Raw genomic sequence first — 14,518 nt, 5'->3', positions numbered from 1 at the left:
AGCTGATTATATCTCAATATCTAGATAATATAAATATATTAGAGTTATTATGTATATTTATACTTTGTTTGTAAAGATATGTAGAGTTATTATGAATATTTATACTTTGTTTCTAAATATAGATATCTTCTTATCCAACTGATTATATCTCAATATCTAGATAATATAAATATATTAGAGTTATTATAGATAATTATACTTTGTTTGTGAATATAGATATCTTCTTATCCAACTGATTATATCTCAATATCTAGATAATATAAATATATTAGAGTTATTATGGATATTTATACTTTGTTTCGAAATATAGATACTTCAAAAAGTTATAAGACTTTTAAAGTAACTTAGATATAAACGAGGACTGTTTAGTTGATATTTAGCGCAGCAATAACAAGAAATAACTTTTTTCCTACAACAAATATTCTGATCATATATTCTGATTATATTTTACAATTAAATAACTAAAGCTTTTAATTTTAAGTTGCCCTACTAAAAATTTTATATTTTAATGTTATTTTCCTGAGTCATATTTCTTCAGATCATGAATAATTAGGGTTGAGGTGGAGATTTCTCCTTTGTTTGTGAATATAGATATCTTCTTATCCAACTGATTATATCTCAATATCTAGATAATATAAATATATTAGAGTTATTATGGATATTTATACTTTGTTTCTAATTATAGATATTTTCTTATCCAACTGATTATATCTCAATATCTAGATAATATAAATATATTAGAGTTATTATAGATATTTATACTTTGTTTGTGAATATAGATATCTTCTTATCCAACTGATTATATCTCAATATCTATATAATATAAATATATTAGAGTTATTATAGATACTTATACTTTGTTTCTAAATATAGATATCTTCTTATCAAGCTGATTATATCTCAATATCTAGATAATATAAATATATTACAGTTATAATGGATATTTATACTTTGTTTCTAAATATAGATATCTTCTTGTCCAACTGATTATATCTCAATATCTATTATATTTTGTCTACTTCTAACCGTCCGTCTATCGGTTCTTCTAGAGCAGTATTGATAATTTCTCGGCTGCTAGCAATAAATTTTGGTGAATATTCCCCATACCAATGATCATCCAGTATTTTATTTACTTGGTCTGTCAATTTATGGGTAATGCTCTGATGGTCATTTGGTTTGTATTAGAAAAAATTACTTTACCATTAACTTTTCTCTTCTTTTTCTCTTTTAAAAACTTTTGTTTAATAACAAATGCTTTAAAGTTTGACGATAAAACGTTGGAGGCAAACTAGTTATGCTGCCATGCAATATTCGTTCCCAAACTAGCACCATAAATGTCATTGAAATCCAACCTTTTTCAAGTTAAACAAAAATAATTAAAATTAACTTAGCCTAGTTGGATAGGAAATAATCCATACATGCTGTTGATATGATCTATAAAGACATAAAATCTATAAAACTTTTTCTAATTATATTATTAGTAGAGTACAAATTGTTGTACTGTTGGCTATAATAAAACCTAGGTTTGCAACCAATAATCTGATAGTGGGAAAGAAAGGAAAATTGTTGAGATATAAACCAATCAGCTAAATGATCTTTTAGCAGAATCATTATTTTGGCCAATGCAAAACCAATATAAAACCCCCTTCCCCCCTTACCATCCATTTCGTTTTATCCTCTTTAACTATCTTGAACCTTACTCAACCTAACCTAAACTAAAAAAGCATATCATTTCTTTCAAATAGTGTGCCATATCTACACGAATATCCTTGTAATATGCTTGTAAATGTTTCAATTTGTCAGACTACGATTAGCCCCAATTTGAACTCATTGTTTAGACAATATGAAGAAAACATTCTATTAATAGACATGGAACAGGAACCGAACCTTTCTTATTGTTGTACGTATTTTAATTATCCATAGTTAGTGCAGCATAAATCAAAATTGAATAATATACTAAATCTCAAGTTAAGGCGATATATCACTGGATCTCCAAGTTTTTCTCAGACAGTTTATTGAATTTTTTTGTAGCTTTAATAAAATACAGATTACCCAGTTACTGAGTAGCTTCGCTATTAAGTGTTTAAGTTTCAATATTATTTTTTTAACATATACATGTACCTATATTTTATATTTAAAATGTGGGCCAACAGGGAAAGAAGTGCTATCATTTATATTTCCCCTGAGGTGCTGGAAAGACAAATAATTGTTCCTAAATGATTCATGAAAATGTACAAATACATCTTATTCTTAAAATAGGTTTTTGTTATTTTTTTCTTTATTAAAATATATATAAAATTTTCTAAGGAGATAATAATATTAATTTTATTTTAAAGTTAAAGCTACGGATAAAAGTACGAAAGTAGTTATAACAAAAAAATTTCTCCAAAATTTTTTGAAAATGTCTTTTTTTCAACCATTTAGTTTAGCTAAATTTGGTCATGGGGTGCTGCCACTTTTACCACTAGCAAAAATACAACCACTGAGTTTTTCACAAAAAGTAGGTTTTTTTTTAGTAATTTCGTTTTTTGTTGTATTTTGAGCAATATTTTTTTATCCACTGTCAAAATTACACCTTTACTGGCTGTCATAAACACAGTTTTATTGTCATTTTCACACCCATGGTCATTCAGTATTTGGAAAGCTAAACTTTATAGAAAAAATTTTGCGTGTCTAAAATGAAGCAGATATTAAGTTCATAAAGTACACGAAAGTGTCATTTTCTGCATTTAATAATAAAATTTTTCCTGATTTATAAACACATTACACACCCCGTACACACACACACCCACACACACACACACACACACATGTGCAAAGAACATGACACACCTGTACACAATATGTGCAGTTTTAATATTAATAAAATTGGGTTGCTACATCAAAAAAGTTCATTAAAATCTGTTTAGATTGTACAATACAATAATAAAACAGCAATGGTTAAAACTTTTAAAAAGAGAAAAAGTAATAGGAATGATGGCAACTAAATGTAGCAAAGATATTTGAGGAAATATATAAAATGTAGCCACAGAAAGAAAAGGAAGTATAAGAGTATCTGTTAGACAGGTAAAAGCCTAAAGGACAAAGAATAAAATATATTAACAATCAAAATTAACATTAGAAACAAATACATTTTTAAAAGTCGTATTTGTTTAAATATTTTTCCCAAAACAGACTTAACAATGTTTACTTTGCTTTATTTTCGGCTAGAATTATAGTAAACAGGAAAAAATTGTATTCTGCTTTGATGAATATTCTCCATATTCATCTTTTTTCAAAAATTATTCATAGGATTATGTAATATTTCATAAATATTAAATCAAACTTATACATTGAAAGAAACAAGGAAGAGTATGGCCATAAGAAGCCTAGATAACAAAGATAATAAATGGAAAAACTAATGCAAGAAAGAAAATCTAAGCATATTAAAAAAAGTTAGAAATTTGAAGCCAAAGAATCAAACGGCTAAACAGACAAACAGGAAAACAAACAATTAAAAAAGGCCTAACTTACATAAATCATTATTATCGATACAGAAATGCTTGAAAATAATCTGGAAAAGCCGAGACAGCAGGGGCGTCCAAGCTTTTTTTTTGGGGGGGGTAAAAAATTTTAGGGGGGGGGGTAATTCGTGTTTGGGGGGGGTAAAATGGCGCACGAAGCGCGCCGAAATTTTTTTTTACCCCCCCCAAAATTTTTACCCCGGGGGTAAAATTTGATTGGGGGGGGGTAATTACCCCCCCTAAAGTCTGTTGGGGGGGGTAAATACTCCCCCCAAATCTGTTGGGGGGGGTAATTACCCCCCCCAAACTAATTTACCCCGGGGGTAAAATTTTTTGGGGGGGTAATTTAATTATGTAAAAAAAGCACCTACCTAATCTATTAAGTTAATAAGTACTATCCTATAACATAAAGTAGTAAGTAAGGTTTATTTGACTATAGCTTCAGATTTCATTACTTTTAATACTGAGTTCTCCTTCACATAGATCCCATGATGGTTCCACACTATTATAGGTCAATCCTTTGAGTGGTTTTATGCTATTTTTCTCCTCCCTTTTTACCCTTTAGAAAACACGAGTTCTTAGATGCTAAGGGCGCCACTACTATTCAAATATATAGTAGTATCTCATTCTTTAGAACATAAAAATACAATAATTAACTCACTAACCAATGAACCAATATGATTATACTTTAAAGTGAAGCGTCTTATAGGTCCTTGTAAGTTTTGTAACTAGTTTTGAGACACCCTGACATCCTCCCAAAAGAAATCGCCTATAGAAATTCTTTTTCATTATTTAATGAAATATTTAATTTAGTTAGGTATCTATTTTATGGAATCTTCAGTGCTTTACAATTACATCATAGATCCCCGGGATGGTTTTAGCCCTTATAAAGGCCCAAGCAAATAAAACATGATTGATCAAACTTTCAAATTTTTTGTTATCATGGTTAAGAACTGTTTTAACTGGTTGGACTATATTGGGGTATAGTCCCTTTTGTGGCAACGCTCTTTAAGGGGCGTTTCTTCGTTTTTTTCACACAAGCTTCTCTCCTATTTCTAGCCCCTGCGGGGGGCCAATTGCTTAACCATGTGGGGCAATCACCTAAACCAATATAACCTATCCTAAAATAAACTATCAAAAGCCATTTTAAAAATACGACGAATTGCCCCTTAAGGGGCGTTGCCACGATGCAAATTATGTAAAAGACAATAAAAAGAGAGAGAAACTAAAGAAAATTGGGATTTTAACAACAATTAACCAAAACAAAAATATATTCCAATAGAAAAATTTTAAGAGTTTCAGTTAGGGTACATCAATTATGTTCAAATTTGTATTTAGAATCTCTATCTTTTTTACTAGTAGCAATTTAACAACAAACAACTTATGTTTCATGTAATTTTCTGTCAATCGATTAGAACATGGAGATAAATGTCATTTAATGAAGGTATGTCAAAATAATAACGATTTCGCCTAGCAACTGACTTGGCCCTGCCCTACCCTAAAGATTTTATGACTGACTGACAGTTTGCAATGATATAAAGCTTGATATTTCAACGACTAATGTACTACTTATTTTATTTTTGGTAACACAGTTCACCAAAATAACTTTAAATCTTTTTTTTCAATTAAAATATAACTTCACTTTTTTATTCTCGTTTAGCATGTATGATGAAATTTGTAAACAATAACAATCTGTCTGCTATGAACGTATTCGTAAGAAACCTGTTTTTTGGAAGCCGGTTTAAATGTCGTCTTCAAGATCTGATTTAATTGAAACATTAGGATATACTTTTCATTAACTATTAGGAGACCAAACGAGGAACATAAAATATATTACACCTCAAGGCTCGAGTCACACTATGACTTTTTTTAGGGGGGGGGGGGGCGGGGATTACTCCCTCCCCCCCCAAAAAAAAATTTTCAGTAAAATTTTTTTTTAAGAACATTCAATTTTGGGGGGGTAAGTACCCCCCCCAAAAAAAATTTTTTAAAGAACATTTATTTTGGGGGGGGTAATTACTCCCCCCAAAATGGTTTGGGGGGGGTAAATACCCCCCCCAAAATCGTTGGGGGTGCCTACGGCACCCCCAAGGTAGGGGTAATTTTTTTTTGGGGGGGGTATTGTTCACAAAATTTTGGGGGTGCCAAATGGCCCATTACCCCCCCCCCTTGGACGCCTATGCAAGACAGAAAAATACATCCGAATCAATTTCTAATATAATGTTTTGCTTTATATTTCTATGTATTTTACATTGACTGAGTTAAATACAAGAAATTATTAAAACATAGAGAGTGGTACAATATTGAATAGAACACAACTTGCGTGTCAAAAATTTAGGCCAGATTTTGATGCGGGGAACGTGCTTTTGTAACATTTGTTCCTTCATATGTTGGGTGTGAAGTTTTTGCCTAATTAGCGGAGCAACAGAGCTAAGCTAAGCTTGCAAAAATACAATGCAAAAATTAGCAATAGCAACATTGCACAGGGTTGCCAAATTTTATGTCAAGGAAAACTACAAATTGGAATTAATCAAGCAACGCTACTCAACAAACTTAGAGTTGTGATATATATAAAGAAAGATTTGGACAATTTATAATTATAAACAAAAATTTATTTGGCAACTGTAGTCTGAAAATAACAAGCCGCTCACATTTCAGATTTTAACTGTTGAAAAAAAATGTTAATGGTGCATGAAATGTTACATCATAAGACAACATTTAAAAGGATACTTAATGCTAAAAGCATAATATTTTGTTTGGATACAATTATGTTCTAGACATAGACAGTTCTGCAAATACATGGCCTCACTTTGGCTGAACATAAGTATTGTTAATTTTTAAAAAGTAAATTGCCCTTTTTTAAACAACTTGCTGCTCCGCCCCTAGAATATAGGGTAGGGCAGAAGAGATCAGGAAAATTGCCTAAAACCGACCCGGACCACCAATTTCCGAAATTAATAGCTTAAGACAAAAATTTATATTATAGGATAAAGAAAATCCTACTTTGATTACCAATTTTTTTATTGGCTAAAAAAAGAACTGATCTAGCTGCTGGCACTGCCGATGCCTCCGCTTAATAGCGATCATTAAATAAAATGGCAATTGTAAAACTCTTTGGAAACACCCACCGGCATAGTGGCAGTAGTCATTTTGCGATGTCAGTGAGCCTGAAGGTGTCTCCAAAGTGTTTCCCGGCTCACTACTTTCATTTTGATTTAAAGATCCATGTTTTTATTGGCAGCACTGAATTATTTAAAGATCCAGCTCTAGTAGACAAAATGGGACTATCAAGAAAATTTCAGATTAACAATCAGATACTTACACTTAATAACATAATCTATATCTTAGTTCCATTATATTGTGTGAAGTTATTAATACACGAACATAATAATATTTCTATAAATACTAATGTTTTATCTCTATATCTTAGTTCCATTATATTGTGTGAAGTTATTAATACACGAACATAATAATATTTCTATAAATAATAATGTTTTATCTCTATATCTTAGTTCCATTTTATTGTGTGAAGTTATTAATACACGAACATAATAATATTTCTATAAATAATAATGTTTTATCTCTATATCTTAGTTCCATTATATTGTGTGAAGTTATTAATACACAAACATAATAATATTTCTATAAATAATAATGTTTTATCTCTATATCTTAGTTCCATTATATTGTGTGAAGTTATTAATACACGAACATAATAATATTTCTAAAAATACTAATGTTTTATCTCTATATCTTAGTTCCATTATATTGTGTGAAGTTATTAATACACGAAGAGAATATTATTTCTATTACACACTGACCTTTCATTTTCTTGTGCTCTTTAATGCACTTTCTCTTTCTCTCATTGTTCAATGTTCACACATTAGGTTCAATTCATAGAAATTATCATGTTCATTTAACTTTAAGTTTAGAACATTTTTGTGTCATAAAAAAGAAGTATTTAAGAGCGTATTTTTAAATTTGTAAAGCAATTTCATGATTTTAAAGTTTACTTTATTTCTATTTTTATTTATTTTATAACTAATTGTTTTGCAGGATTATATTATTGTATTCTAAAACTAACTAAATTGTTTATTTTATTATAGTAGAATTTCTTTTTTAATCAAACTAGTTAAGCTTTACCTCAAAAAGGTATTCCCTTACATTTATTATAATAAAAAGGAAGAAAATGTGTCAGGGTTTGGGGGAGATGAATTATGGTTTCAGGGCCATATCCGATGGGGAAAAAGTAATGAAGAACTTCCCTGAAAATTTTAGAACATTTTGTCTTTTTATCAAAGGATAAGTATGTTTGAAAGTACAAAATACATTTGTATTTTAAAGTGTAAACATTTTGTTTTATTTTATTTAAAGCCTTGTAGTCGAGACATGTTAGACAGACAAATTGAAACATTTAATTTTAACATTCTCATTTAGCTAATAAAGTTAATACGAAGATTTTAAAAAGTTTTTTCTTTTTATTCAAGTCTGAGTTTTAATTTTAGTTTTAGATTGTTGTTGTATTACCTTAAATATGGCTCAAAATCAAAACTCTAAGGATTGCTCACTAGCAACTTTCTCTTGTATGTGTTGAAAAAAAACCCTTAAAATTAACCAATCTACCCTTTTCATTTAGATAGGGATGTGACAATTTAAGGAATACCATTTGACTACTTTATTATTATTTTAGTTGTTATTCTATAATTTGAAATGTCAGTCTGTCTTTTAGAAACCGTCAAGGGGAAACGTAAATTAATTGGCTGCAATTAAAGATAGACTGCAAATTTTTTGTGAAGATTCCCTATACCTATAAACATACGATATATAATGTACTTGGTTTGTCGGAAATGCTCTAAAGTACATTTTATTTCTACAGGAAAATTTTCATTTACTCCGTTGCTATCTTAAATAGAAAAAAAGGAACTTTTATCTTGATTCTTTTGACTAATGAGTATCTACTCTACAACACAATTTAGTTCGTTGGATGCAAAAATTACTTTACTTCTTGTTCTTACCCCAGTATTTTTTAAATAATATATTTTTTCTTGGCCTATGTGTTCTTACTAGTTGGAAGATTATTTTCGGTGTGGCTTTAAAACCGATTAATATCCGCAGGATTAGAACCTGTTCTTATCCATACTGAAAAATCTTGTATCATATTGTATTTCAGACAACCTCCACAAGTATTAAAACCAAAATCATAATATCAGTACCTGTTTTCATTTTACTATCCGCAGAAGTTGTCTATAATAGGAGCTATAAATGCGTATTACCTGATTGTTATGAATCCATCTGATGATATCATCATCTGAAGGCAGATATTTGATAAGACAGGTGAGGTTGAGAGCTGAACCTGCTTTCACGTGCACCTCGCTGTCTCCAAGCATTACTGCCCAGGGCTCTGAAACAAGCTTTTTTTAATAATACATAAGAAAATATTCAATATCAAATGTGATACTGTAAGAAAATACTCTCGGAGTCATCAAACTTTATAAGAAGACAATTTTGACAATTTTTTTTTATTACTTTAGAAAAAGGGTAGTATTTTATAATTATATTATTTTAAAAACTTTGTGATTTGATAATGATCATTGAATGCTGAAAGTTATACGATATTGCATTTACAATCTCACAAGTTCCAGGCTAAGACAAAGGAAATGAGATGAGATTAGGCTTTTTTTAAATCAAATGTTATGATAATATCAAAGTGCCTTTAAATATACAATAGATGTAAATATAAACTAAAACTTTATGAAGTTAAACCAAAATAAAAAAACATTCTTTTTTTATTTACTTTACCCATTCAAACATAAGTTACATAAACTCTTTGAAAACTTCTTACCTAGATAAAAGTTGTAACTATTTATTGAATCACTAGTTGTTAGAATGTAGTTACTAGTTGTAAACCTGTCTAATCAAGTTACTCTGTGCATCCTATTTACAAGACAACCGGTAAAATAGGAGAATATACCTTCTGCATTTATATAAAACAAGGATAAACAAAACATATTCAAGTTAATTTGTTTTTTTAATTAGTTACAAAAACTGGTAAGGTCTGTCAAATTTATAATATATAAAGCTGTACAAGGTTGGCTATTTTTTTTACATATTGATTGATGAAATAACTGCAAGAAAATGTAAATAAAGAAAAGTGGCAATTAGTTATATGTAATATGCCTTCTATTAAATACAATATGCATAGAAAAGTTTTTGTTAAACTAAGTACTTCTCAATATATTATTTTTTTATGTAAAATAGACAATAGTCTATTATGAGACTAAATTTCAAATGTTTCCATTTATGATCGCTGAAATTTATCAAATTATTTATTCAATATTTATCATAGACTAATTGAATCTCTTTTCCTTCTATTATTTTCTTTACTAAAAGTAAAGAGAAAAAACAAAAAATCATGAACCAAAATTTTTTTATACTCGTGTATATTTCTTTTCTGTAAAATACAGTGACCCGGCGGTAGTATGAAACACTGGCACACACACACACACACAAAAGGAAGTGGTAATCGATATATTATTACATGGATGTTGCACCAGATTTCATATACTCTGATAAAGGATGCTCGCAGCTGGCTAAATTATCAATATATTACCCAATGCCTTCTTCTCCTATTGGATAAAAGAACTGGCAAATAATTGAGGTCCATATTAGCAAACTGAATTGACGACAAATTCTCCCCAATCATAATATCTACGATATCCTATATCCATTGCAGTAGTATGAAGGAAAAAAGAGATTTACAAGTTGAGTTAGAAAACAAAGTACTAAACTAAATGCAGAATGAAACAGGAATGAAAGTACTGGTAACTTTTTTCAAATACAATAAATCATTTAATAAATTTTTAATATATATTCTCCTTTTTAGTCATGTTACTGATAGTCTTGCCCTAATGATATTAATAAACAATCAATAAAAAAAGATCAATCAAAATTTTCTTTCTGTGATATCTTCTTAGAAATGAACTTAAAAATCACTTCAAATTTGAAATTTCTTTATCCTGTAGGAAAACCATTAACCAAATCCTGTTTAGTTTAATCTGATGCAAAAAAAGAATACAATCTCACTATACCCTTATTTTTCCTTTAAATTTCATTGGAATTTTTCTTTAAATTTAGTTTCAATTAAAATTTAAAGGTGTACGTATCTTGAATAATTTAAACTGATGTAAGTTTGGGTGAGAAAAATAAAACCTGGAAATAAACTTGGGAAAAACGAGGACATTTTTAATAAAAAATATAAATATTCCTATGCAAAACTAAAAGTTAATATGATTCAAACAGAGGTTTGATGAAACGGCAACTGGCAAATTTAGGGAAGATTTATAAACCCTCTTATGTGTTCACTCCCTTTAACAAGGATCTACACGATGGGTGTCAATTTAAAAAAAGACACCCCAGGAGGGGGGGGGGGGGTGTATCAACCCAATTAACACAATAATTACACACATCTTGTTGTCTACAATTCACCCCCAAAAGATCAAACCCCCTCGGTTTTTTAATTAGGGGGGTGTCGAAATTGTTCGTGCAGACACTTCGCAAAACCCTGTGCACACTTCTGGTCACAAATATTTTTAAATTTGTTATTACTGCGCTATAATAAAATAATTGTCCTTCTACCTGAGATATTTCCTTGTTTGATTGATAAGCTATTGTTATTCAAATCTTGCTCAGCCCAATACACAACATGTATAATGTATATACCAAATAATAATTTGTTATAAATAAATCATCTTCTTGTATACAAACAAATATTGTACACAACTGTATATATATTTTGTACAGAAATAAGATATTTTAGACGACAGTAAAAATTAACTTTTGGAGTATAGAATGCCTCTAAGTTTAAAATAACGAGATATTGAACTAACAGGGTGCGTGTCTGTTTGTCTGCATCGAAGGATCTCTCTGGCCGCTGAACCGATATGGTTCTGAGAAGGCTTGGAATTATTTTGAGGGTATCACTAACCTCCGGAGAGAAATCGCCTTAAATATAAATTAACCTTTTCCTTATCAATTAAAATTAAAACTGTAGATTCGACCCAGGCCTTTTTCCATCATTCAAGTGCCCTTAGTGGCATCTTTGGGAGTAGCGAGTGTTTTTAAACATGTAAATAATTTGCTCTGCTACTTTTATTTGTGATCGCCACCCGTAACCATGAATTTTTCTTTTATTATGTGCAAAAAAGAACCTTATATTGCAAATTATTGAAAATATATTACAATTTATTTTATTACCTAACACCTACTTATATACAATATTTATCTATTTTAGCAGACACATGTAGAGTGCAAGAAGGTGTGTAAGTGCAAGTCTTGTGGAAAGCAAAAATGTTGCAAAATTTTTGTATCTAATTATTTGCACTCTTTATCTGTAATTCGCAATGTATTAAGCAATTTATTCTTAAATAATTTGTCCTTTTTTATTTATTTTTGAGAAAATATGAAAATACGTAAAGAGATATTAATTTTAAAAATTCTGATCCCAATATAAGTTTTTTTGCTGATAGTTTTATCTTTAATGAAAATTTTTCCTTGACTTACTTTTTTTTGTTAGAATTAATGGTTAATCAAAAAAAAACATTATGGTAAAATAAGGTCTTTAAATACACACAGAACTCTACAGGTTTATACGAAAAAAATTATATTATAATTACTTTGCAAATTTGGTATGTTTAACACTTACAAAAATAAATCACTAAATAACAAATGAAAGATTACAAAAATATATTCAGGTACATTACAAGGACGTACAAGCTTTTTATAGTAAGATTTTACTTTTGGGACGGGGGGGGGGGGCAGGGGTTAACATTACCCACCACCTCCCCTTGGACGTCTCTTGTATTTATGTTAATTTTTCCATGTAAGTTCTGTCGTTAATATTAAATTGCATGGGTATATAAATCATACAGAAATTTTGCTGGCCGGTATGAACTTAATTTAGACAAAGTTTGCAAACATTGTATTAAAGTGTTGCTACATTTTGTCATAATTCTAAGAAATTCTCAAAAACAAATTTCTTAATGATACTTTGAATTGCCAATTTTAACTTAAATTTAAAAAAAAATAATATAAAAAAACTTTTTTTTTGAAACAGAATCCCTTTCACCCCACCCCCCTTATCATAAAAGGGGGTCCGATATTTTAACGTTTATTACATTAGAACAGTTTAGAGGTTAGGGCCTTCCTCAGGGGTTATTTATTTGTAAAAATAAGATGGGATCTCAGTGCTTCATTGGCACTTTTAGGGAACTTAACTTATTTTGGTTTGTAATTTCTAATGTTTATTTAAAAACACGTTTTTAAAGTTCTACATTTGATCGGATCTGTTGTTTCTTGTGAAACATTTTCCAGACTCTTTTTAATAATTAAAATGGATAGAAACAAAATCAGATGAACCATGTCCATAACAGAGGTCTGTTGTTGCACTACTACAAAATACAAATCGGATTAATATAATCATAAAAACACATTATAAATTGTTAGTATTGTTAGAACACTGTCCATCCACCAAGCAGAACAAATCAAAGCAACACACACAGCAAACTTTTAAACCTTTGTGTTCAGCTGAATACTGTTTATTTGCATGGATCCGTTGGCTGCCAACAGTTGCCTGCTTCATTGGAGCATCCAGCTGTTGCTGGCCGCGTAAACCTTTCAGTTCATCTAGATGTCTTTGGATAGCAACTGGTTGAAGAGGAGCGTCAAGCTGTTTTTCATCAAACTTGCTGGGTACTTTTTCTGTAAGAAAATTTTGTTATGCAGCAAGCATAAGATTTTTTCTTTGTATTTGTGTCTGATGTAGCGTTCAACTTTGGAGTAAAGCGTGAGAGAGTAAGGAAACTTTGTTGGATTTTAGGTCAAGTAATACACTTCAAGTAAATTTATACTCTTCTATTTCAATACAAATTTAATAGAATCATAATTCAATAATATTTTTTCTCGCATTCCCTCGAATCCGGTGGATAGGAACCGGTTCTCATCCATACGAAAAAACTATGTCTAGCATCGGCACCTCGGGGCTAAAAAAAACTAGTTTTAATCTTATAATTGTACATTCTATATCCGCGGAAAGCGGTTTATAATACGATGAAAGAAATAACTATAATTCATACATTAACATATAGTTGCATTAAGTCTATTATATATTAATTAATAAAAAGTGAAACATGAAAAATATTATTTCAATTTCAACTTTTTATATTATGATATATGTCTATTAATCAAAAGGGAATAAAACAGACATGGTGTTAAGTAGCGCTGCTACTAATCAACCTTGATCTGTTCGACCATGTCGTTGTCGATGTTTTTTAATTTTAATTTTTTATGTGTAGCATCCGCCTTCCTTCAAAAAGGCCATATATCAACTGTATCTGTATCTCAAATAAAGGTAAAGTTAGAATTATAAAAACTATAATATTTGGTAGAAAGTAATTATGTTTAAAGTAAAATATGACCTGATAATTTTTTTTGTGTGGTACAGCTTTGTTATATCTTAGTTTTAGGCTATTTAATGTGGCGAAACAATCATCTTGCATCCCCAAATAACAAGGAACAAAGCAGCTAGAGTATAAATCTAAAGTCGAAATATAAATTATATAAGAAGAAATAGTATTGCAGAAATAAATGCGAAGTTATGCAAGAAAATGAACTGTTGAGTGTAGGGAATTATCCAAGCCAAGCCAATAAATTGTTTTTATTTAGTTTTAAGATTTGTACAGTGTTTTAGCCAGGTCGTTCATTTCTTTTTGCAAATAAAATTGCTCCCAAGAGCTAGCCACCTTTTCTTAAAACAGCCCTAATAAAAAATTCTAAAAAATAAGAAAATTTGAGCTTCGAATAAATCATCCTTTTTATCAATTGCTTTTAGATTTTTTAATATATTTTAAATATTTTGCTCCAATTAACATAACTATATGATATTACCAGCTACTACTTTTTTGCTTTATCCCACATACAGAAAGGTCAACATATTTAACACACAGAGATCTAAAATAAAC

At 29.7% G+C, this 14,518-nt stretch overlaps 1 protein-coding gene across 1 annotated transcript in view; it reads right to left on the bottom strand.

Annotated features, from left to right (window-relative positions):
• Positions 1-511: 511 nt before the first annotated feature.
• The window catches only part of LOC145314836 (uncharacterized), a 43,962-nt gene continuing 29,955 nt past the window's right edge, over positions 512-14,518 (bottom strand). The window contains exons 7-9 of the mRNA XM_080154917.1: positions 13,074-13,259; positions 8,777-8,904; positions 512-625 (exon numbers count right to left, since the gene is read on the bottom strand). Of these exons, the coding sequence (XP_080011043.1) occupies positions 512-625; positions 8,777-8,904; positions 13,074-13,259 (428 nt within the window). The remainder of the gene's footprint in view (positions 626-8,776; positions 8,905-13,073; positions 13,260-14,518) is intronic.

This window comes from Acartia tonsa, chromosome 3 (assembly GCF_053477335.1).
Source record: "Acartia tonsa isolate MP-2025a chromosome 3, ASM5347733v1, whole genome shotgun sequence".
Classification (NCBI taxonomy): Eukaryota; Metazoa; Arthropoda; class Copepoda; order Calanoida; family Acartiidae; genus Acartia; species Acartia tonsa.
This window is presented reverse-complemented; position numbering and strand designations above follow the sequence as displayed.